At 35.0% G+C, this 25,408-nt stretch overlaps 1 protein-coding gene across 3 annotated transcripts; it reads right to left on the minus strand.

Annotated features, from left to right (window-relative positions):
• Positions 1 to 5,444: 5,444 nt before the first annotated feature.
• LOC104886804 (ABC transporter G family member 24) lies at positions 5,445 to 19,591 on the minus strand. 3 transcript variants are annotated; one of them, XM_010671324.4, is made up of 15 exons: positions 18,623 to 19,588; positions 16,477 to 16,550; positions 14,573 to 14,827; positions 13,567 to 13,630; positions 13,285 to 13,428; positions 13,120 to 13,154; positions 12,865 to 12,938; positions 12,137 to 12,308; positions 11,404 to 12,016; positions 9,944 to 10,240; positions 9,008 to 9,487; positions 8,369 to 8,517; positions 7,752 to 8,041; positions 7,532 to 7,665; positions 5,445 to 6,126 (listed from the first exon to the last, which is right to left on the minus strand). In XM_010671324.4, the coding sequence occupies exons 1-15, from the start codon at positions 18,850 to 18,852 to the stop codon at positions 5,970 to 5,972; spliced, it is 3,168 nt and encodes a 1,055-aa protein (XP_010669626.1). In that variant the 5' UTR covers positions 18,853 to 19,588; the 3' UTR covers positions 5,445 to 5,969. The 3 variants fall into 3 exon arrangements, with proteins under 3 accessions (XP_010669626.1, XP_010669625.1, XP_048494941.1); XM_010671323.4 differs by having other exon boundaries at positions 11,404 to 12,308; positions 18,623 to 19,591; XM_048638984.2 differs by having other exon boundaries at positions 11,404 to 12,308; positions 16,472 to 16,550; positions 18,623 to 18,640.
• Positions 19,592 to 25,408: the final 5,817 nt, after the last annotated feature.

Here is a 25,408-nt window from a genome sequence, read left to right on the forward strand (position 1 = left end):
ATCATATGAAGGTAATTTTAGTTGGACGTGAAAGCTCGTTTCGATATCTTTCCAACGACTAGTCATAAGCATGATTTGGACATAAAAAGAAGGAGTTATGCTTGTTTTAAGTTGAATTGTTTGACCAGATTAGAAAGAATGGTGTGTCATCTAGTTTTGGTGCGCCCGCACCTGGTTTTAGTGCGTCCACACCATTTGACAACTGATTTAATTTTGAGACAAAGGATTGGTGTGCCCGCACCTCCTCTTGGTGCGCCCGCACCTTTCGTTTCCGCAAAAGAAATCAAATTTCGAGCCACCTAAGAAAGGAGTTTTTGTTTTAGTTTAACTTAGGCTTATTATTCTAGTTTAGAGAGTTATTCCAGGGTTCATATTAGAGATAAGCTTGTTAATAGATTTGCAATTCATTGATCATAGTTTGTGATTCCTACAACATTAAAGGTACTTTTCATTCAATTTGATTTAAAGTTTCAGTTTTTATTTCATCTTTTGGTGGTTGTTCTTGTTCTTGGTTATTATTAGTTCTCCATTTTTTATAGTCTCATAATTGTTATTTCTATTAGATTAATTATCTCTTAATCATGTTTAACCTTAGGTTAGTCATAGATTTCATGTTTAATTGCTTAGAATCCATGATCAGTGAGTAGTTTCTTATCTAGGGTTAGGGTGAAAGTATGGATTAAGGTTTAAATGTTTTGTTAATGTGATTGTGATGCCATAAAGAAGTCTATGCATTGATCTTGGTGTTTTGAGACCTTAGGATAGATATTGATCGATCACATTTATGCTTTGGTATTTTGAATTAAAATGTTCTTAAATCGAATTTTGAACTCTTTTATCATCCCCAAGAATCAACTTAATTTCTAGGCCAAGAATCAACTTAAGTAATTTAGACTAAATAGACTTTAATTAATTCCATTTTCCATGTGGATCGACCCTCGACTTACCCTTACTACGTTCTTAGTAATTGCTTGTTAGGTTTTATAAATATGGTTTGAAAAGCGATTTTTGTTACCTTAACGAGACACTAAAAACCTCTTATCAGAGAGGATCGGAGGAGAGATAATAAGGAGAGGAGGAGGGGATAGTAATTTGGAGAAAGGTAAGGTGGTGGTGTCAGGATAGTGGTGCTCGATGTAGTGTCGGGTTGGTGCTGGTGGTATCGATTTATGGGTTTAGTTGAGAAAAAGGTGTGGTTGGGTGAGTTAAGTTGAGGAGAGGGAAAGGGGGGTGGGGGTGGGGGTGGGGTGACTGAGATGAGTGGGGGGGTGGGTGGGTTGATTAATTAGTTTTGTTTAGCTCGGTAAATGATAAGTTAATCAAGTTGTTGGGGAATTAAGTAATGACATTTCTGTAAATAAAAAGAAGAAATTAATTTTTTTATTTTGAGCTATGTTGCACTTATTATGATATTTCCTAACATGGGAAATGTTGACTTATTTAGAAACGGATGTTAATAAAAAATATGATGATTAGTATAAGGAAATGCATATTTTATTAATAATGAAATAGGGAATACATTAAAGTGAACATTAAGGCAATTAAACAAACTAAGTGTATTCATGCATCGTTATTCTTTTGAAGGACAAAATTATTTTCAGTTTCAGCATCATCCATGCAAGAATCAGATACATCAAGGCTGGGCATATATGTATTAGCTTCATTAACAAAGTCATCTCAATATTTTTTTCCTTTGTTCTTTATTGAAGCTTGATATAGGTCTATCAAGTGTTTGGCGGTACGACATGTGCAACCCTAATGCCCAATTGTGGCATGTGTCTGTTCCTTTGTAAGATGTTTGCCTTTGGTTTTCAGATGATTGTCCCAATGGTTATCAAAATTTTTAACATTATTATTTCTTAGGGAAAATCGGCCTCTACCATGTCCACACCCTCAGCTCGTCCACGATAATTACCAAGTCCTCAACTCCTCACCCACGACTGTTGTAATTATCGCGTCCACCCTTATGTATACCATTCGCTTCTGATGGATCAGAACCTTCTATTGCATTTTAATTCATGGGTGTGTGGCTGAAGAACCCGTAGGTCTAAGATTATGATTTTTCAACAAAAGATCACTATTTTGTTCAGCCACAAGTAGCACCGAGATTAGCTCAGTGTATTTTTTTGAATCCTCTGAACCTGTATTGTTGTGCCGATATTATATCATTGGTGTAGTGAAGGGCGTTTTATCTATCATCTAGTCTTCGTAATGGCATGATCACAATATCTCAACAATGACACTATTTTAAACAATGTCGAATTAATTGTAACTGTTTTAACATCTTGGAACCTTAGACTTGTCTAGTCAAAATGTGCCTTTGGGAGGTGTATATTTTTGTAATGTCCATATCTTTCATTTAGGCTATCCCATAGTTCTTTGGGATTTTACAAAAGTAGATATTCAGTTTTAAAATTGTAATGTAAGTGATGCATGAGAAGGACTACGAATCTTTTCTTTTCTTGTTAAGTCGCTATTTTAACTGTTTTGGTTGATGTAGTTGCATCCTCTTGTTGGATTGTGACACCTCTAAATGTATATTCCAATCTCCGGGCCTTTGAATTCATTTGGGTGTCCAGTGTTCATTCTAAAAACTTTTGCTCATATAGATATAGTATGTGAAATTGTCTTTTATCTAGATCTCCCTTTTTTCTTACTACAAACATGTAAATGTTTGAAATTAGTAAATAATAATAAATCATAAATATTATCTCCCACTAATTTATATCATTATAATTATACATAAACAATACAAACCAAAAAAAAGATACTAAAAAAGCGTACAACATAAATGAAGCAAAAAAAAATGAAAAAATGCCAAAAATAGAGAAGAAAAAAACGAGTGAGGAAAAAAACCTCCTAAAATACACTTTAATTACGACAAAAAATGTCATTCATATGCATTTTTGTCATTCTTTCAAGGAGACTGAATATTTTTTTCGTCTCCTACTCCTTCCGTTTCCTAGAGATCTCCCCTCTTTCCGTTTAAGTGCGTTTTCAAAAGATCTTCCCTCTTTTACTTTATTCCTTATTTGGAAATTTTTTACTCCTTTTTACCCTCTCATGTCTCTATCATATGGTCCACCATTACATTATTAATTCAATTTTACTCCCTTTCTCACTCCTACTTTAACCCCTTTTTATTTGTTTATTTATCTTAATTCCTTTCTCTCTCCTACTTTACCCACTTCACACCCTACACAAATGGATCCTCCTTGGTATCTGTAGGAACGGTAACAAGGAAGATCTTTAGGAAACGGAGGTAGTACTTGTGATTAGGAGATATATCATTAATGCATGAGAAGGAAAAAAATCGACTATAAGGAATTAATAGAGCCTTATTTTCCTACAATCCTCCTCAAACGAAGAAGTTGAGGGTGGCAGACCGAGGAGATTGAATTTTTTTTTTCTTCTCCTACTTGTGTATTAGGTGATATACAATTAATGCAATGAGAAGGAAAAAAACATGGCTATAAGGAATAAGTAGAGCCTTATTTTCCTAAAATCCTCCTCGAAATGAGGGTGGAGGACGGTTGTCGTCGGCGTAGAACATAGTGGCCGAAAGATTAAAGAGCTGTTTTTTTTAGTTTAGATAAAAGTTGGAAGAAGATAAGGGATGTGTGTGGTGAAAATGGGGATGGGTAATCCGTTTTTATAGAGAGTTATCGCTAACTGTGCAGTTCATCTACAGTTTAAAATATACATTGTAATAAATTTTAAGAACTCTCAATTGACAAATGTATATTAGATCAATTTATAGGTACTAAACCAGTATTTTGGCCCGGGTGATGCCTCGGATCAGTTACAATCATCAAATATATTATTATCCATAACTTTCATGATTAATTTTATTAGTTATTCGTAAATTTCTACCTAGTGGAAAATTGGATAAGGGACGTTATATAAATTGTTTTTTAAAAGAACTTCTAAGGAAGTGGAAGATAAAAACAACAATTTCAATGTAATTTTAATACTTTATTATGTTTTATTTTGAAACATTAAACATTGATTTTGTAGTGGATTGATAGTTAAACTCTCACATTCCATTTCAAAGGTCATGAGTTTGATTCCTAGTAGGTACCATGTGGCACATATGTTGAAGAGTGTCATGTGGCACCGTTCCTTTGATAGAAACGCTAATTAATATATTTGTATAGATTGGTTCTACTATTGTACATGTCAGTGAAATGGTTAGAGACAGTAATATATAATAGTGCTATGTATGCTTGTTTCCTACATACATATAACATTATTGCACATATAAGAGATAATAATTTTATAACTTCACTAGACTGTCATGTCCATATAGGCGGTTCAAGAGTAAAAAAAAATGTAAAATCAAATGTCATTGCTCTCCATGAAGGTGGCAGTATTATCAAATTATATATTTTCTAGGTTAGTGGCATGCTGATATTTGCTACTAGTTCCTTCATGTTCATCCCTATTTCTTTTATTACTTTGTGGAAGTTGATCTTCAGTTGGTTGTATATGAGGGTTATTATTGGTGTTGGGAACAAGGGTTTGTGGGTTTTCTCCGGTATGAGCATTTGTATTTTCATTGAGGTTACTAGGTTGGGGCTGTTTTACAGTTCCCCTCGATGAGTTGTAGTGAATGAAACGTTGTTTCGCTCTATCCAAAAATAAATATCCGAGACAGAGACATTGTGTAAAACAATGTTGATCCAATTACTTTGTTTGATCTATATTAGGATAGTAAAGTGTTGGGATTGAAGAGAAAAAATAGAATTTGAGACAAAATAGATGAAAACATTTAAAAGTACCTTTAGTTTTTTTTTTTTTCGATAGCAAACTCGTGCTAATAACGTGTTGTGAGAAATATATAATAGAGAGAAAACACTTACGGAAATATATTAGTAGAATGTATTCTACTTGAATGCACCAAATCACTTATTACAATGACAGTATATATAAGCAAAAAATTTACTATTTACATTTGCACAAATTCAACAAATAAGATGAATGGAAGAAATTTTCCCAACATACATTAAATACAAGGTGAAAGTCAATGCGATGGACTTCACTATTATCTCAACCCTAAAGATATTTTTTTAGAAAAACCATGCAAAGCATTTGGTTGAATTAATTGACCAGAGAATTTATATTACAAATTCTCATTTCAGATAATTATCATGAGCACACGTACACGGTACACATATTTTGAGCCGATTTCCTTTTATTTAAAAATGGTTTGCCAAGTTGGCCACGTTTGGTGTCTTTGTATGACTAAGAGTGCTCTTTAAAAGCTTTCCAATCAAGGCTGGTGGTAGGACAAAAACATTCCAATAGCCATGATTGGCCTCATATCTTAATCGATATACTTGCTCTTCATTGCTAAAGATTTTACTTCTATGAGATAATAACAAACATACCCTACAATTTTGAGTTTCTTGTAACTTTGATATCTATAAACTATAAAGAATACATTATACAAATATAATTTATATATACATATCACAAACTAATCGAAACAACTTACCTTACATGTACAAAAAATTTGTATAATTTGAATATGATACAAGTAACCTAAGATAAAGAGCAGCAGGTGATAACCTAGTGGTATTGGCATCACCTCCGATTCCAGAGGTCAAGGGATCGAGTCTCATCCCTTGCAAGGAGGGATTCCCAATTTCCCCCCTTTCTTACAAGGGACTTTATCTTACCTTAAAAAAAAAAATAATAATAACCTAAGGTAAAAAAGAATCAAAAAAGAAAGAATTGTAATCCAAAGAGCCAGGATCAGCAAGCAAGTCCACTTCAACTCTAACCTGTAGGCGACATCTGACATGCTGTGCAGAACCAATTGAATGGTCATGAAGATCAATGTAGCCGGCTAATATTAAGAGGAATGATCAAAATTAAAGGGACAGAAATTTTTCTATATTTGCTCTTTTAGCAAATGATCTTAAGTAAGCACTGAAAGATGGTTCATCTTTACAGTGAAAACAGGATTACTTCTTTCTAATCATCAGCAGACTGATGAAAGCTATCACACGGCTAACCAAACCGAATGCAATGAGGATCAAAACACAATTTTTCCAAGCATGGAGATTATATCCCAGTTTGTCAAGAACGCCGCAACGATTTATTAACCATACTCCATAATACCTGTTAGGATATATAAGAAAAGAGACAGAAAAGGAACCCTTCAGTTTACAGATCTTACTACAGATAATGCCAAGTCTAAAATCAACAATAATTGTCCGACACTTGATTTTGAGTGGCTAGAACAAGATAAACACTTTACTAGGCTCATAACTCGCAAGAATTTAAATCAAAAGCTGGTGACAGAAAAGTCACTTGTGTTCCTAGAGGCTACAAGCAACATATGGAGTAAGCTTGCCATTAATCCCACCAAGGCATGCATCAAAGATATACAGGTCTTAAAATCTTCCATTGCCCTCAATGGAAGAATATTGCTATGCACTCTTTCCAAAAAAAAATGTTCTGCACAATAAAAGCCGTTATCTCTATAAGTAATGTTACAGTACAGGCTAGTTTGCACGATGGTGCTACTGCTGCTGCCGTTATTCTAGAACCACTAACCACTCTCGCGTTGGGTCAGGGGTATGGAGGTCACTAGAACACGACTTCACCTCAAATCAGCTTGATATTGGGAGGAAGGTCGCTGTTTTTAACTTAATAATCATAGATCAAGCAAACCATGCATTTAAAGGCACCACAAAAGCAAGCTGTTTAACTGTGTGTTGCATTGTTGTGCAGAAGTTCCTTTAAAGACAACACACATCAAAAGGGTAATGGTGGTATAGTATGACAACTAGTATTGTCAGTTACACTGCTGTTAGGCTGAAGTTGACCAAGAGGCATTGGTTCAACAGTATGGTACAGTATGACAGATAGTAGATTTCTTAATCTAGAACATCTGGGTTGTCTTGTAACATCAGGACAATAATGGTGCTATATTTTGAAAATTATGCTATAGGCATTAAGGATGCCCTAGACAAGAGGGAAACACTAAGTACTTAAGTTGGTAGGATCTAGAAAAGGTAGTGTCGGGTGCAAACATATGTTGTAGAAAAGTTATTATGTTGCAACATAACACGCAATAGCGTGACAAGAGACTACTGATCAGGAAGTTGAATGAGTGATCTAGGGAATATGCACAAGCTATTTTACTGGCAAGAGATGAGATACAGGTGCATTTTTTGTAGTTGAAAGTACCCTTGTTATTAAATTTGGTGTTGACACATTTTCTGCTCCTTTTCCTTGATACTATTAACACCTTTGATCTACCTCTTATTTGCTTCAATGCTCATGCTTATTCTAATTGTTCTTCGGAGAATATCTGATGAATCAGATATGATCAAGGGCAAGTTAGAATAACTGCAATACCTAGTTACATTTATTTTCCTCCAAAAGAGTTTTCCTGACCTAGTAAACAACTCTGCACCCGGAAGAAACGCCACATATATTGGTGTTGACACCTTTATCTTGTCCCCTTGACATAACAAAAAATCTTAAAAACCTTGCGAACACCACATATTTTTCATACCTCTTCGCGTTTGCAATCACTAATGCTTCCATAGCCCACTTTGGGTAGCATACGTTAGCTATGCCTTTTAATCCATCATTTCTCAATGACTGGCTCGCAATCAGGGTCATACAAACAGGGAGAAGCACTGAAAACTGCAGGAAAAAAATCCAACTTTAGCAGGAAGGTAAAGGACAAACAAGAATATCACAAATAATATCCATATGACTGAGTTACTTACCAGTTGGGCAGGACCAGGGTTCAGGAAGATGGCAAAGGCATAACCCATTCCCGTCACACAATAGACAAGACCAATCAGCACAATATAATGGTCAAGGAAGGTAGATCTTGGATTCGTGAAGAAGTAAAACATAGAAAGAAACACAACAGGCTTGATCAATGTATTAAAATGGTCCACGGTATCCTTTGCAAGGAAATGTGCCAAGCTGCTAATGCCAGAAGCACTCTCTCGCAAGTATTGTAACTTGTCCAGAGAAAAGGTTCTCAGTGCAGCAATTTGACATAAGAGAGCTGAAACAATGACGAAATTGTTAGACCATTATAAGAGATAGATCAACCATGAGAGAGGGGGGGGGGGGACAGAAAGTATGTACATCTAAGGTGCATTACTGCATTCAGATTGCACAATATGCTTGTACCCCACTGCTTCATTTCATAGGGTGCAATGCGAGTCATGGAAGTGTAAGCTGACAAGCAAATCTGCTGCCGCTTTTCTAAAATTTGGCATCATAAAAGTGATGCTATACTTGCTATTACCCCGAAGGCCTCTACCAAATAGAGAGCTACAGTGACATGTGATACCTATATTATTTACTCAGGAGTTGCATTTTTACTTACATATAGCAATGATGGTGTATGTGTATCCAGTTGCCCCGAAATCTGTGTCACTGATTTTGGTAATAGCACCTAGGCAAGCTCCAGCAAGTAACAGTATAAGATAATCTGTTGCCTGTAATTTGGCTTCTCGAAGTCGCTGTTTGGTTATTCTGCAAGAATTACCATATATTTTAACAAATCATATATGGTTGGAAAAGTGTTAGCTGAATCCTGGATAATCGAATTGAACAATATCCAACATGGATATCTAAAGAAAGCAAAACAAATTAGGAGACAAGCATAAGTAACTGGAACAATTTTAGTAATTGATAAATTCTTCATCAAGAATAGATAAAGTGCATGGATTCAGAAATATATCTGAAGTGCAGAATAACAGGACTTTGGTGAATTCCTGTATCATACAGTTTCAGTTATTACAGGTGTTCTTACAGCATTTATAAATGGGTATTAGGTATTAGAGGCAGTTTAATAAAACATTAGACCTAGTCATAACCGGTTTCAGCGCTGGTTCTTAGAATTTCGGACCTATCACCCACTGGTTTCCCACAGGACTCAAACCGGTTCCGGAAAAAAAATTGAACTCTTAGCCAGGTCTCGCTAACCACAGTTATAACAAGTTAACAGAAGATTAAACTTCACCTGCCAAGGAAGTACTTATACTGGAGGATTATGCCTGGGGTTCTTCGATTAGCCAAATCCTTCTGCTTGAAGAAATAGTGGTGTATATGGTCACGCCGTCTCTCTACAGTACCCCTTACATCCTGCCACATTTCTGCTGTAAAAGATTGGAGTTCGCTACCAGAACCAGTAGATTCACCTCCAGTTCCCTGAGGATTTCCAAGTTCAGCAGCTCTGGATTGCATATCCTCTGGTATCGAATACCCTTTATGAAGCATCCATCTTAGAGGAAGATCTTTATAGTTAATGCTGCAACTCTGGCTTGGCTCCACCAAGCCCTCCAGAATATCAATATAATAATCTGGAGGGTTCACTCGTTCTGGGACATTAATTCCAAGCCCTCCAAAGTACTCCTCTACGTGTCTTACTGATCCATGATAAACCATCAGACCTCCTTTTGCAAGAAGTATCAAATCATCAAACATCTTGAACAGTGCATAGCTGAAAAGAAAACATGTAGTAATGAGTGCAATGTCTTATTAACAGAGCTCAGATCAACAAACGTCTTGATTAACATGCAGATGAAATACTAAACATATGACAAGGGTACAGGTTATGGAAAGGAATTGTTGACAGCATTATAGTAAAATGTGTTTCAGCTAGAAATTTGAGGTAACCATTGACATTTTAAGAGTAAAGAAGTAAAAGAACCCATCTCGTTCCAAGAGCAAGCAAACAAGATTTAGCGTCTAAAGTCCTATTCAATGCCTCCACTTACCACTACCACTTCTATGCATGCTGATTTCAGCAGTGCTTGTCTTCATAATCAGAAGAATGACAGATATATGGTACGCCTTTAAATATTTATTAAATTTTGAACATCATGTAGCTTATATTAGGTCCAAACAGTATAAACTTCAACTCTCTTCAAGAAAGACTCCTATCAGGAAAGCTTACCTGGGCTGATGAACTACCATGCAAATGTTCACTCCTGCAAGGGCCTCATGTTTAAGTGCTTTTAGGAGTAATCGTGATGATGAACTGTCCAAACCAGAGGTTGGTTCATCCAAAAACAAAAGAGAAGGCTCAATGACCATCTCCAGGCCCACATTTACACGCTTTCTCTGGCCTCCAGAAATTCCTCGCTTCTCAACAGTTCCTACCAAAGAATCCCGCACCTCCTGAAGCCCCAAGTTCATTAGAACCCTTTCAACAATTAGAACTTTCTCTGCTCTTGGCATTTTAGTGGAGAGTCTTCAATCAGAAAATGAAAAATAATCATCAATACAGAGAATAATACACCAACAAGAGTTGCACTAACAAAAAATTACAGAGATAGAATGTAGCTTTCCTGATATCTATCAGTAATAATATTACAAAATGAAACACACAGATCTCTGACAAGATAATATGAAAAACTCAATAAGGATAAAACTCACAAGCAAACTCATTTAAGTACATGATATTCACCAGTCAAGTTTACTTTTTTATAAATGCCTTCAAAAATATCCACCTCCAATGCTTTTTATAGTCTCCAATACTCTTTGGAAGGCTAAAGATAAAAAGATTTTTCTTCGGACAGTTTCTCTATATATAATCAACAGAAATGATAACTTGCATATCTAAAGGCCTTATATGGCTATCTTTCCTACTGTCCCCATGACATGTTTTAAGGGAGAGGAGATGGAGAGACATTAATTTTTATGATGTGAAATTGCATCTTACTGGAGATGTACAAAATTTTGTATTGGATGAATAAATATATACAATAACATTGCTGATGTGGTGGTGTGGTACTTTTCAAATATCAACCAACAGAATTGATCATTATGGAGGTGCTAAGAACATAATTCTAGAATATAAAGCTCCCTCTATAGTGCATTATAAGCTTATATTCTACCCCCATCACGAATTTATCATCTATTCTTTTTTTTTTCCGTGTACTGATCATTTTCGGAGGAATGAAGCTGACAGATAAGTTACAATAAACTTTGTTAGAGCCAAAATTCTTAGTAACTGGTAATGTAAAGAGGAAAACCCCACACATGGAAGAAGAAGGAGATGGGAACAAAGTGTATCATACTCTTCTCTAACGTGAACTCGAGTGTAGGCCCTTGGAATGGCCCTAAAGTTTCTCGAGCAAAGAATCCATACTTGAATGACTCCGTATGCAAACTAAAAGTGTGTTAATTTTAGTATCACACAACTTTTTTCTGTTCTTATCTCTAGCAAGCAATCTTAGGAATGAGCTTACAAGAATTAGGTTATCATTTCTTTCCTTTTCAACGTGAAGGGTTTAGATTCTGTTATTATATGCGTTCACATCACTGACAGTAATGGAATAAAACATACCGACAACAAGCTTAGCACCATGCCATTATACTTAATAGTCTCTGAGGGAACAAAATGTGACATACCTGCACCATGCACTGAATCGAAGGTTCTCCTCTACTGTCAAGTTTCCATGTACAACATCATCTTGTGGCACAAAACCAACTATCTTCTTGTATGAGTGGACTGACTCAGGCTTGCCATTTATAAGAACTAAACCACTCTTCCTGCAACCAGTTTCTTTTCCCGCTAAAGCGGTCATAAATGTTGTTTTCCCAGCACCTGATGGACCCATGACGGCGGTTATACGGCCAGGCATGATTTTGCCAGTAAGACATTGTAAAAGACATCTTTTCTGGCCTTTCAATGTCAAAGTTAGATCTTTAAAACCAACCTCGATGAAAGGTCTTCTGTTCATTTCATCTCCGGTAGCCATTGAGACCACCCCAGAAAAAGTAAGATTCTCATAGTGCCTTTCTTGAGATTTTTCTTTCTCAATTTGAGCATATGCATACTTAAAAATCTGACTGTCTGTGCGGATATGTTTTTCTTTAAGTACTTTTTCCTTTGAGTTTTTACCTTCAATCTCAAGACCCAATTTACCAATATGTTGAGGTCCATCTTCAGATACATGTGGTCTTGCTGGATCTTTTGAACCCTCTGAACCCATGAGTGATGACTGCACCTCACTTGAGTTACCTGCATAATTAGTTGACAGTGGAGAAGTATCTTCTTGGATGTCAAGGTCATGCAAAATCTTGAAATTTTCTGAGTGATTTCTCTGTGAAAATCTTCGTGATAGAGTAGCATGTAACTTGCCTGCTTGTTTTGTGGCAACATCTTTGGCAAGTTTCCATCTCGCTCGCACACGTTCCGTCTGTTGCACACTTCTAGCAGCTCTTTCTCTGTTTCTCGCTCGTCTTCTTTCCCGTATGGAAAGAACTTGATCAGAGAAGTTGTAAATGATGAGTAGAAGAGCAATTAAAGCAATCTGCATCAGCAATTGGAACATTTCAGTTCTCATCATTAGTTCTTGAACATGTAGCATAGACACAGGAGATGTACACAGTTCTGTGAATTGCTGCCAAGAACTTACAGGATTTGTCATTTATTATTATTCTAATTCAGGTATTGTTGGGAAATTAGTTTCATTCACTAATCATTAGTGCTTTGTAAAGATGGATTTGTAAGTGGAGAGTAGTGGAGGTCTTCACAATAGATATTTGGGTATTACGAATGCATTAATGTTGGTTTCACAAAAGAGAAAACCCTTAATGCCACTCATGGGCAGAGGCATGTCATTAATAATCAATGCTAATTTTGATAATCTAGCAAAGATGAGATTTTTCAAAAAAAAAAAAAAAAGTTGATTGAATATGATGGAGTTACTTGTTTCACCCCTTAAAATTTAGTCATAGAATGAAGAGACTTATAGGACTATTCAGGTAATGTCTTTATGTAGGAAGTGGATAAGGGAACAAACCAAAACAATGGTATGTATACACCAATTATCAAACTTTCCTCAAGTTGGAAGTAAGGAAACGTACTATGAGCATTATTCCATAAGTGTGGATGTTCTGTTCCGCTGCATTTCCCTTGCATGAGATCAACTTGGAGCATCCTGCATATATCATCAGAGTCAGATTTCTCTATAACCTGAAGGCATAAACTTTGATTACAAGCCGGAATGCCCCAAAAGGGAAAAATTCTTTCAAGGCATGCATTATGAAGTGTGCCATTCATTTTCTCTCGAAACTACATAAATTACAATAGGCATCAGCTAAGCTTAATAAGAAACTCACGCGTTTGTGATGTGGAGCCTGTCATGCAGTAATGCCTGAAATTTCATGAGATAAGCATTAACATATTGAAACATGTGTCTACTATTAGGAAAGACCGATATTCTGTGACTTGTATCATCAACAAGACATAAAAACCCCTTTTAAGCATTGGATATAGGAGAGTACCCATTATCACATGGCAATCTTTCAGTGGTTGTGGGACAGTATGATCCCGCAGGGCAGAAAACCTGTCTACTGCTCTGGATATCAGCCCATATATTTGCTCCACCACATGTATGGTTTCGTCCAGGGGGGAGTTCATAATTGTATCTGTCAAATGTGAAATCCCCATCACGAACTGTAAGTACAAGGGCGGCAAAGAAGAATAAAGAAAGGAACATTAAGGCAGATAAATGGAGGGAGAAGACAGAAATATATAGAGAGAATTCAAACAAGAACTTGACTTACGGTTCACACAAGGCAGTTGTTCTATTAAATGTTGCCAGCGGACAGTATGAACCCAAAGGGCAAGCTTCAAGATAGAAAAACACAAGTAAAGGTGAAGGAAAGCCAACTAAACTTGATACTAACTCATGAAAGATAGTAAGTAAATACTTATGTTAAATTGCTTATTTATGTATACCTTAGTTGTGTAAATATTCCTCGTGTATTCCTTATGTACACTGTCTAAGTGTCTATATGATGTGCAATACAACATTGCTAAGTTTTGAAATAAAAGGAGTAAGGATACTCTTATTTAAGCTATTCATTCTTAATCACATAATTGAGCTACTCATGCCTGATGTAGAGCAAAGGGAACAGATGGTGGCAAGTCGAATCAATTTGACCAAGAACAACCACATTTTCTGCAAGAGATGGAAATGATGACACGTTGAGAAAGGATCCAGAGAAATAATGTATCAGGGTTACCAAATGACAATGCTTCTCTGGTTCGTTTTTTGGTAAAGAAGCAAACTAATACCTAGCATCTTCAGTATCAAGACTTGGCAGTGGTGAAAGACCTCAAGCAAGTTTGACGAGAAACACAACTAGACCCCGCCAAAAAAAAGAATCATCTAAAAGTTTGCCTGGGGGATAGAAAGGATCATAATTGAAAGAACTGTAGAAAGACTTCAAGGCGCACTCTCCCCTTCGAACAATGACAACATATTCTACATATTGAGAATCTTTGAAGCCAACTACCACACTGATACTAGTTCTATACAAATTAATTAATATTTCTCACTCTGTGGAGGTTAATATCTGCCTTGGGAGGAATACTAAACGCTAAGCACACTTGGTTTGTATGCTATTATGTGCTCTCCTTTTTGGAATTTTATTGTCTAGTTGATATGCAGTATCAAAGTTAAGATATAAGAAAGATTGTATAGGATAAATAGGTAAATAGCAAGCAAATTTTAGTTCTAGCATGAGCAATGTAAGAAAACATAATTGATGAAGTTGAGACACCTACGCATCATACAGGTAAGACCTTGTGGGCAAAAGAAACCCTCACAACAAGTTTTACACTCGGAGGTTCTTGCAGGTATCCCCTGAGTATTCTCCATGTCAAATCCTTCACCACCAGCACTGCACGCCCATCCAGGCTCACATCCAGCAATCCATGAAGTTAAATTGCAGTTTCTGTTGGCTTGAAGGCCAACTCCATTTGAGAGGCTACTCAAGTAGAACTCTACCTCTGCTTCCGTACACAAGCGAGATGCAGCATCTGTAAAACCAATATAGAGCTTTAAGATTACAACTCTAGAAGCAGATTGGCAAAGATTAACATAATCTCTAAAATGATATAAGATAACAGGTAGTACTTTAGATGCACCCCTGACAAATCACTTTCATCACAAGCAACATTCTAAAAGCCTACTTGCAGTTTAGGCTGTTTAGCACAAGTATATGAGAAGAGGAATAATGTTGTATGTCAGAGCAATTAAGGTCTGATGTGCAACTATACATATACTGATATACATTACCCCCCCCCCCCTTTCTACACCAAACAGTGTCCTCAACATCAAGGAAATACATCTTCATATTTGAGAACTCGAGAAGCTATCTAATACATTTATACATCTGTATCATTGTATCAGCATGGACATTGTGAAGTGTGACTTGCGCGAGAGAAGAATGGCTCGGCACGAGTGGTGCGCCCGCACCGTGTCAGGTGCGCCCGCACCAAGATGTGGTGCTCTCGCACGTCACTACGACAAATTTCAAGAGTGAGGCAGAACACTTTGGTGCTCCCGCACTCGAGGCATGTGCGCCCGCACATCAGGCTGGTGCGCCCGCACCAGATGATGGTGCTCCCGCACCTATCGGGGGGATGCGAAATTTTCGGGTGTTTTTTTTATCTTACGACTTAGGGCTTGTATCTTAGACTTCATATAAATATGTTTTGTCATATTTAGGGCTTTTAACCACAAAAGTTAGAGAGAGAGAGATTAGAGAAAACACAATAGAGAAGATTAGAGAGAGTCTTTGAGATTCAATTGAATTGAATCTTGCCTATTGTATTTGTAATCGTCTCGTTCATAGTGAAACGATCTTTTTCCCTGCCTTGAGGACGTAGCTATCACGTTGATAGTGAACCTCGTTAAATTTGTGTGTCCTTTATTCGCTTTCTTGTTTTCTTGTGTGTGTGCTTGGTTGTTGTGAATTCTTGTTGGTTTAATTAAACGCTTCCGCATAACAGACATCATTATTTCAGTAAACGACCTAGGCCATGAATCATGATGCTACATTAGCTAATATCAAATAGTCAACATGAAATTGTAACATGTGCACATAACTTTCTAAAATTGAGTAGACAAACTATGAGCTCTACTTGAGCATGAAACTTAAGGCCACATTTCAAGTAAATAACTTCAAAATCATAAGTTCTCTTTACCAAAAGTACATTTCTAGCTTCCAATCTGACTCCATCTCAACGTAAACACACAAATGAATGAACAACTGATAAACAAGTAAAAGACATTTCCTAATTCTTGCACTTTTTCTGCTGCATTGCATGTTTCTCTAGCACATAATTTAGCCGTGATGTTGCTATACAAGAGGCTTACTCTTAATACATTTCTGAAATGCCAAAGTCAACCAAGTTCATCTCCATCAACTAGCAATGTGCAGTCCATCAAATTTCCTCATTGATTTTCATAAATATCTTTCTTTTCTATATGTAGGTTTAATCGACCTATGTGTGACATTTTCTATTCATTTCAACCTAGGATAGTTTTTGTTGTGACGCCTAGTCCTTGAAACCTTATGTCAGCCAACCTTGTGCATAGCTTCTCACATTTTGTTCCGGACTTCCAGCTAAACAGAACGAACAAAAGACTTACTACTATAATGTAAGAAGAATTTTCACCTTACCTTCAGTGTTTGTCACACATGTAGACAAAAAGTCCAGATTTGAATAATTAAAAGCTCTGTTCCAGTCGGTCTTCCTGATACATGATATTACATAGAATTACAGTTATTGGAAAGACAATAAAGATGGGAAATGTTGCACAAGCAATCATAAGGTTTAGATACTATTAGTCTATCATTAAGCCCAACATCCAACTTTTAAACTAATACTTTTTTCATTGCAAAATGTGGAAGAATAAATATCTTCAATAATATGTGATGTTATATGCTAAAATAGAGCTTGATACATTGGAGAGGGATAAGAGATATAATTCTAACATAATTCTTTTGATAATATAGACATTTCAAATTTTAAAATAAAAAGAAGCAAATATAATTTCAATCCATCAAGCTTTCTAGTTTTGGTGACCTTTTCATTCATTTGCTATCATTTGCTTATTTATCATTATCATACTTCCCAAAGACAATTATGCAAACACATTTCAAACCTTACTCTTAACTAAGGTCTTAGCATTTAAGGTAAACTAGCATATTGTAGTTCACCTAAGCAAAAGCCATGATTCTCCCTTGAGAGAAGAATGTCCTAATTTTCCTCGTGTACCAAAAAAATAAGTGAAAGCCATGATTTTCCTACCATAAACCTTTTCAATGTATTTGTCTATAATAGAAAGGGGGTATTATAGGAATGTTGTCATATAATTGGCCAAATCCCTTGATAAATCTACATTGGACATTAGAATAAAGTCAATTATGCTAAGAATTAGTAGTTTTCATAGACTAAGTGACTAATATCTAAAATTGATAGATCATTTGCGTAGAACACTAGAACCTAGTACTCCCTCTACTTCAAATTTTAGGGTATTCAAGTCTTGATTTATATTATGGGAACTAGATTTAGAGAAGGGAAATTGACTATCACGAGTTGAAGAAGGTCTAAATTGTGCAACCATCCATTGATGTATTAAATGACTTAGCGTGCGTTCTCTTGACCTTATATAAAAATTTTCAATTCACATAAGCTTAAATAAGTTCCAATAAGGCAATAATAACTAACCTATTACAAACTTACTTCATATAGAGTAGTATATTCTTTATGTAACAGCAATATAAACTTATATTGGTAATACCATCTAAAACACCCTAGTAAATCTAAAGCACAATTTTGGCCAAATAACCAGATTGGTAATAAAAACATAGGGGCCATAGAACTCAGCCAATTTAGTATTAACAAAAAAAATTGTGTTAATTGAGTATAAAAACAATAAGATGTTCAAATACACATATATTATCATTATTTAGGTTGAAATGAAGCTATAACATCCAGTTTTTTGCAATGAAAGCATTCTAATGTCAACTATTCTGAAACCATTCACTCTCATATTCTAATTCACCAGGCCATTATCACCCCTCAACATGATATGTTGAGTTCATCTAAAAACAGAGCAAAAATAACTAGCAATCAATCATACATTCATATTCCGGGATAAATTAATAAAAGTTCTGAAATTTTAAGAAAAGTTCAGAAACATTAATGAATGTTCAGAAAAATTAATACAAGTTCTAAAAAAATACGTTGAATATAACAGAACATACCCTAAATTTCATAGTGAGGCAGTATAAGTTGGGTGTACATATTTAACTCTCATGACTCCATTTCCTGACTTAGAAATGAAATTACAGTTGTATTTCACAATCATAATTTTTTTCCATACTCGATTGTAGTAAAATAAATTCTATTTATACCAAATTGGCAATAACTCCCTTTTTTTTTTTTAAGGAATAACCCCTATTTTTTTAATTCCCAATTGATTATCTGACTAGTGATTATACAATAAAAAAAAGTTACTCTAAATTTTAATTGTTTTTATGAATCAAAATTAGTTAAGTTTGCTTTTTCAGACGCAATATTTGCCTTTTTGAGATAAGATTATAAATAACCAAATGTCGCATCTAAAATAATAGAGGTAGTATTACCGATCAAAATCGTAGAACAAAATAAAATATCATCTAGCTTAATAGGTAAAGCCTGACAGATACTCAACACATAAGATTGAATCTCGTTAACATCACTACATGACCAAATGAGGGAAAAAAAAACCGTAGAAAGAAGTAACAGACAAAAAAAAAAAGAGTTACTCTTAGTTCTTACTCATCAATAATGCAGAAGCCAGCACGATGTTGCATCTCTAACGCAAGTCTATCAGTTACATTCGCAACAGCACTTCGCAAAGCTGCAGTTCCACCATCCACTCTCTCTGTCATATTAACACCATTCACTTGAGGTTGAGCTTGTATAGCCGCCATTAAAGCTAAGCTTAATAGCAACAGCAGCAGCATCAACCGTTGTTGATACTGCTGTTGCGAAACCATTACCACCATTAATGAACTCGCGGTGTAGCTTTCGCCACACCTACAATAGTTTGGATTGATCAAATGATATTATGAAGTTCAAATGAGTCAAAAGATAAGAATTTATTAGAAAGAGATGCGTTTTTTAGCAGGTGGCTAGTAAAATAACGGTAATCATCATTCATGATGGCTTCGTTTTATTTATGTAGTAAAATAAAGGGGAGTTTCTGAAATGTTGACTAGATCAAATCATGGTCCCCTTTAAATGTTTAAGAAGTATATTTCAAGTTGAACAATCTACGATCTAATTGGTAATTATGAGTAACACGCAAATCAAGTTGAAGAAAAGTATTCAAACTTGTACTATTTGTTTTTTTTTATGATGATGAGAAACTATGTTTAACACTCTTTTTTTGTTTTTTGTTTTTTTGGATTTTGACGGGAACAATGTTCAAACTGCGACTTTATTTTCACATTTTTTTTTGGAAGGGGTTGGTTTGTTGACTTGATCCGGTTCTTGTTTCTGATTTTCTTTGATGGGGAGGGTTAAATATTGTATGAAGCTACTTGGGTGTCATTTTCTTGTCAAAACTTATACTCTATCCGTTTCATTTTAATTGTTACACTTTGACATTTCACACTATTTACGAATTGCACTTTGACCATCGTTTGTGATTTATACGTGAATAAAAATATAGTCATGTGGGGTCTTGTTTGATTTGTCTTAGTATGTATTTTTTTAATATGTACTTTTTATAATTTTTACAAATACAAAACTAGAGATATATCGTCAAAGTTTTGCATTTGAGTGTAACAATTAAAATAAAACGAATGGAGTATTGAATTTATTAGTCTCTCTATCCTAAAAACAATGTTTTTATCCATAGTTTTGGCATCCTTTAAAAAGTAAGAGACCTTACTAAATTCTTTTTAATTTACAAGAAACGATAAAGTTACCAACAATTATTGACTGCTCCTTATCCTCTTTCTTTGCCTTTTCGAGTACATAAATCTTTGCTTGATTTGTCGCAATTGATAATATTTAAAATCAAGTTTTTATAATTAATAATATGTAATTAAGAAAATATCGATGATACAAAATGTACATTAACAAATGTGAAAAGAATAGATATGAACTTCTTTTTGGGATGAAAGGAGTTCGTTGAATGTATATTGGGGTTTATTAGACTTTGATGCTCTTTTATGTTCAACTTATTTTAAATAATTGAAAATAAAGTCTTGGGTGAGACTGACTCAGTAACTGAGACGACTCAACCTGTAAACTGAGAACTTCTATATGTGTCATAATTTGAAAAAATATACATAACACTGACAAAAATAGGGTTTAACTAATAGAGTTATTTGGGTTAATTAGGATAATTCCTCCTTCATGACTAAAGGAGGTGACACAAACTTGACCGGTGTATAAAGTCATATATTTTTCAAAACTTCAAGGTTAACTTGTGCATTTTTTAAATTGTGTGGGCGCCCTTGCACTTTGCAAAACTCAAGCGATACCGTGTGAAAATTTTGTAAAAAAAATTGTCTAAATAAGTTAGCATTGTTTCGATAAGTTTCAATAAATTCTAACGGTTCCTTATAAATTATGATTCAATAAGTTCATAAAAGTTTAAATATAAGTTTGAATAAGCTAAAATAAGTTGAAAAGAATCCACCCTGTAACTTATAGGAACTTTTCTTAACTTGTTGAAACCTATTTTATAGGGTATTAGAATATAAAACTTAGAGAATCATCAAAATACCGGCCTTGACGATTCTCTATTTTCCAAAATACCTTTTAAATATAAAACTTAAAGAATCATCAAAGCTTTATCGCCCATGTGATAAAGTACCAGCTTATTCAAAATTTTGTAGCGGAAAACATAATAAATAAAACTTAGTCAACCCAAAAGTCATTTCAAAATTCAAACCAGCAAAGTTAAAATCAATGACATTTGTCAAAACCAAATACAATAATTAAAGTTAATAATAAAAAGTAAAAGTCAACTATGATAATTATTCTACACAACTCTCCAAGTCCCGAACCCATGATGCATCATCTTCCAACCTATAGATGGACAATGCACCATTGATCCCTAGAGACTGCTCACCAAAATGGATCATCACAGGATCAATAAGGCATAGCCATGATCAACATACACATAGAAGTACGTAATCAGCAAAGCTAAGTACTACATAATAAATAAATAAATAATCTTAAAATGATACTAATACATAATAAGCAGGAATAAATAATAATATAATAACGTTGCATATAACTCTTACTGAACTAAACTTCACAACCAATATTTTATTTACTTTAAATGGAATAGTCAATGGAACGAGTTGTTTGACTAAAAACAAACCTTCTCTTTGGAAAACGAAATATGGGCGCGACTATGTATTCCCATGACCTACGATATCGAGGAAACTTTTAAATAAAAATAGGACACAATGATCAATCTGATCCTAGGAAAAGCAACGGGCTACCACCGTGTACTCCAACTCTCTACTTGTCTAACACTTCAGACGTGCACAAGTCTAAAGCTATTGATATCCACGTTTCACTTTACATGATTAACCATTTATTACTTGTTATGGCTCACAAGCAATACAAATAATTAAACCATCATAACTTACATTTTTATCTTAGGATTAGATAATTGATCAAACAACTTAACAACCCAAGATTAATTCCAACTTTAATCCAATCATCCTTATTTGTCGAACCTAGCCAACAACCAACCAACATTTCAAAGGTATAAAATATCAACTTACCAAATAAGGTCTGCAGTCCTTAAAAAGTAGTGAAATAATAAAAAGGGAATAACATATGAATTAATACAATAAAGTTCCCAAATTCTATATGTCTGCATCAATCTTCCATACAAACATAATATAAATCTCATAATCAACATGTTTCACACAACAGTATAAAACATGCAAATCTAATGTAATATGAATCATATATGAACTCAAAGTAGTTCCTATACATGATGCTACATAATTCTCATCCTTAGAATCATGATACTGATTCAATCAACACATATAGGTATGTACGTACCTTTGTATACAAATTGAGTGGCCACTTTCACAACCTTAAAAGTCGCCAAAAGATAATTCTTTGCCTAAAACAACCAATATAAATCCACAATCAATTCTTTATCAATTTACAGCAATAATAAAATACTTTAAACCCTTCTTAAAAGTGTTTGAAAACCTTTCTTATATCATTAAAACTTAAATATTAAAGCACCCTAGTATAGTACTACTATACTAGTTGTCAAAAACTCTCAAAACTCGTGTTTTAAAATCATAAATCTCCATCAACAATACTCCTTTCAAATTTTCAGCAACATATTATATATTAAAACTTTTTTTAAAACATATTTAAAATCATAAGAACAATCAATCTCATAAACTATAACATACTACTATGATTTTTCCACTGTTTAAAACCCTAAAAATCCATGCTTTGATAATTAAAAACCCAATTCCAACATAATAAGTAAATGTGAATTTTTATTTCTTCAATACACAAATTATATAATCCTAGATTCGTAATTAAATATTCAAACCATGACTTTTTAACCATAAACATATTAAAACAAATCTTAAAAACATAAACATTGCATTGAAGATAACTTGAGGAGGAAGAAACTAAACAAACTAAGAAAAGAAGATAGAAGACGTCGGCTGGGGAAAGGCGGCGGCCGTCGTATGGGAAGGTGGTCGGCAGACGGTGACGGTGGCAGCAACCGTCTAAGGGAGAAAGTTGAAGGAGAGGAAGAAGGAATAGAGAAAAGGAAGAAGAGGAGAGAGAGAACTGAATGCTATGGGAGAAAGGAGAGAGAAAATAATTTGTGTGGGGAAAAAGTGAGATTTATGGGGTTTTTTTTTTATAGTTTTCCCTCGTGGGCTTAGAGAAAGGTGATTAGGCTCAAATAGAGTTTAATGATTAATAAAATTAGTGTTTGGGTTTCCCATACCAAATTAGGAGTCTTTTTCCTAATCCAAAAAGTGTTTGGGTTCCTCATACCCACTTAGAAATCATTTTTCAAATTCAAAAAGCGTTTTAAACTTTTCAAATATTTTTCAAAGCATGCCTAGAAAAAATATTTTAACCTCCTTAATTCATTAAAATAATTCCTTTGACTTTCAAATAGTCAATCTTCGAAGAAATAAATCATTTAAATACTAAGATATATTTAAATATGAAAAACTATACATTTAATATATTTATATAATTTATAAATTTACGGGGAATTACACTTCATCTATGTTGTGGAGGGGAAAATAGGGGGTTTTGGGGTTGTTGGCGAGTGTGTTAGGTGGTGGTAGGGGCTAGTGCATGACCAAATTAAAGGATGGAGAGAGAAAAGCGGGAGTTATAAGTTCCGGAGGTGAGAGAGGACAGAAAATAGAGGACATATACTTAAGTTAATATGAGCCGTTGATTAAAATAGATGACTTATTATTATTATTTTTGACGAGGTAAGTCATCGATTTAAATGTATGGCTTAGATGGAAGAAACTCTACAAGTTTTTATTGAACATTAGAGGATCTCAACATTATTGTACCACCTTTGTTTTTTTAGATGCAACATTTGCCTTTTTAACTAATGAATTAAAATGAAAAAGCTCAAAGGGTGGAAAGAAGATTTTCTTTCTCAAGCGGGGCGTGAAGTTTTGATAAAGGCAATTGCACAAGCCATTCCCACTTATACAATATAATGTTTTAACATCCGGGTGAGTAAATTGAAGGATATGGAAAAGGTGTGTAGAAGTTTATTTTGGGGAAAAAATAAAGAGGATAGGAAAATGGCATGGGTTGCGTGGGGCAAGGCTTATGGAGCGAAGAGGGAAAGTGGTTTGGGGATGCGGAATTTGGTGGTCTTCAGTCTTCAACAAGACAATGCTCGCTAAACAAGCATGACATGTGATGAAACATCCAAATTCGTTGATGGCAAAAGTTCTGAAGAATAAATACTTCCCAAATTCATCTTTCATGGAATTGAAAGTGAGTCCTATTGCAAGCTATACATGGAAATCCGTCCTATCTGCAAGAAGCTTACTAGCGAATGAAGTTCGAAAGTGGTGGGAAAGGGGAGTAACATTGACATATGGACTGACTCATCGGTGCCTACACTTCCAAACTTTCGGGTGCTGCCAGGTGTGAAAGAAAGTGAAGTACCCAGGTACATGCATGAGCTTATAACCAACACAAATTCGAATGTAGAGAAACTGGAGGAGTGGTTCTCGGAGTGGGAATGTGAGGTTATTCTTAAAATCCCAATTCCAATGAATCAATGTGAAAGTAAATGGTGCTGGCATTTTTCAAAAAATGGTGATTTTTCGGTACGTAGTGCATACTACATGGAGCTCACGTGCCAAAAAAGTGAGCTTGCTTCGATATCAACTGAACAAAGTTCGAAGGTGTGGAAAATTTTGTGGCATGCGCAAGTTCCTACAAAAAATCGTCATTTTGGATGGAGGACTCTCTATCATGGTCTCCCTTTGCATGAAATGTTGTATAGAAAGGGTATCACAGCTAGACACGTCGTCCAAATCGCGATTGAAGCAAGCCTTCAATGCCTTGTGCTAGAGTGTGACTAATTAAAAGCTTATTACTTACCTCAAGAAGCGCTTCGAAGAAAACATTAGTTTTGAGACACATTGTCGCAGACATAGTAGAGCTTGGTAGTTTTTGTAGTAGTTTTTCTATTAATCATATTCGTAGAGAATGTAATAAAATAGCTCATAAACTAGCTCGCCTTAGCATGGAGTTTAGTGAAATGAGAGTGTGGATTGAAGAGGTTCATAAGGAAACCTTTACTTTTATTTTTTGTGAAAGTATTGGGTCAGACCGTCTGACGTATTGTTTACTGTCAGACGGGCTGAGCCCAATACATCTTCTCTCTGCTTCACTTTTTAGGTCACATTCTCTCTCCTCTTTCTTCTTCTTCTTCTCTGTAGATAAAGGAGGAGTGGTTCTTATCTTCACCAAAGCTATTAGTTCCCTCTTCCAATTTGATTTAGCACTGTTAAAATTAGGATATACAAAAATGAAATCAGATTCTAACACTCAATCACACTAAATGAAGAGAAAAACTCTAACTAAATCTCGTAAAGATTATTAACCGGAATCTGTGATTTAGATTCCATCACAACAATCTTTCATATCCATCTCAGCCGTAATAGCTACACAGAAAAGTATTACTTAAGACAGTGCACATGGGATTGACATTTAATAATGATGCATACAGTGCAGAAAGTGGTGTTAGTACTGATGGTGGAGATGACGGCGGAGGAAGCTGTAGTGGGGGATCCTGTGGAGGATCATGTGTGGTGGTTGTGGAGGATGAATAACTTGAGGCACTTGAAGGAATATGGCAGATATGATTGATAGTTCAACATTGTAACTTTGAGTACATTTCTGTACACAAAAAATGATAGTATAACTACACTTTGTATCTCTGAAGCACCTTGCGAGTAATACCTATGAAATTCTTAATCTCAGTCTCCATTCTTTATTGATCTAACAAAGAAGAAAAAAATCAGCTAAGAGGAATGAAGAAGAAGGAGA

Source organism: Beta vulgaris, chromosome 2 (genome assembly GCF_026745355.1).
Source record: "Beta vulgaris subsp. vulgaris cultivar EL10 chromosome 2, EL10.2, whole genome shotgun sequence".
In the NCBI taxonomy this organism is placed as follows: Eukaryota; Viridiplantae; Streptophyta; class Magnoliopsida; order Caryophyllales; family Amaranthaceae; genus Beta; species Beta vulgaris.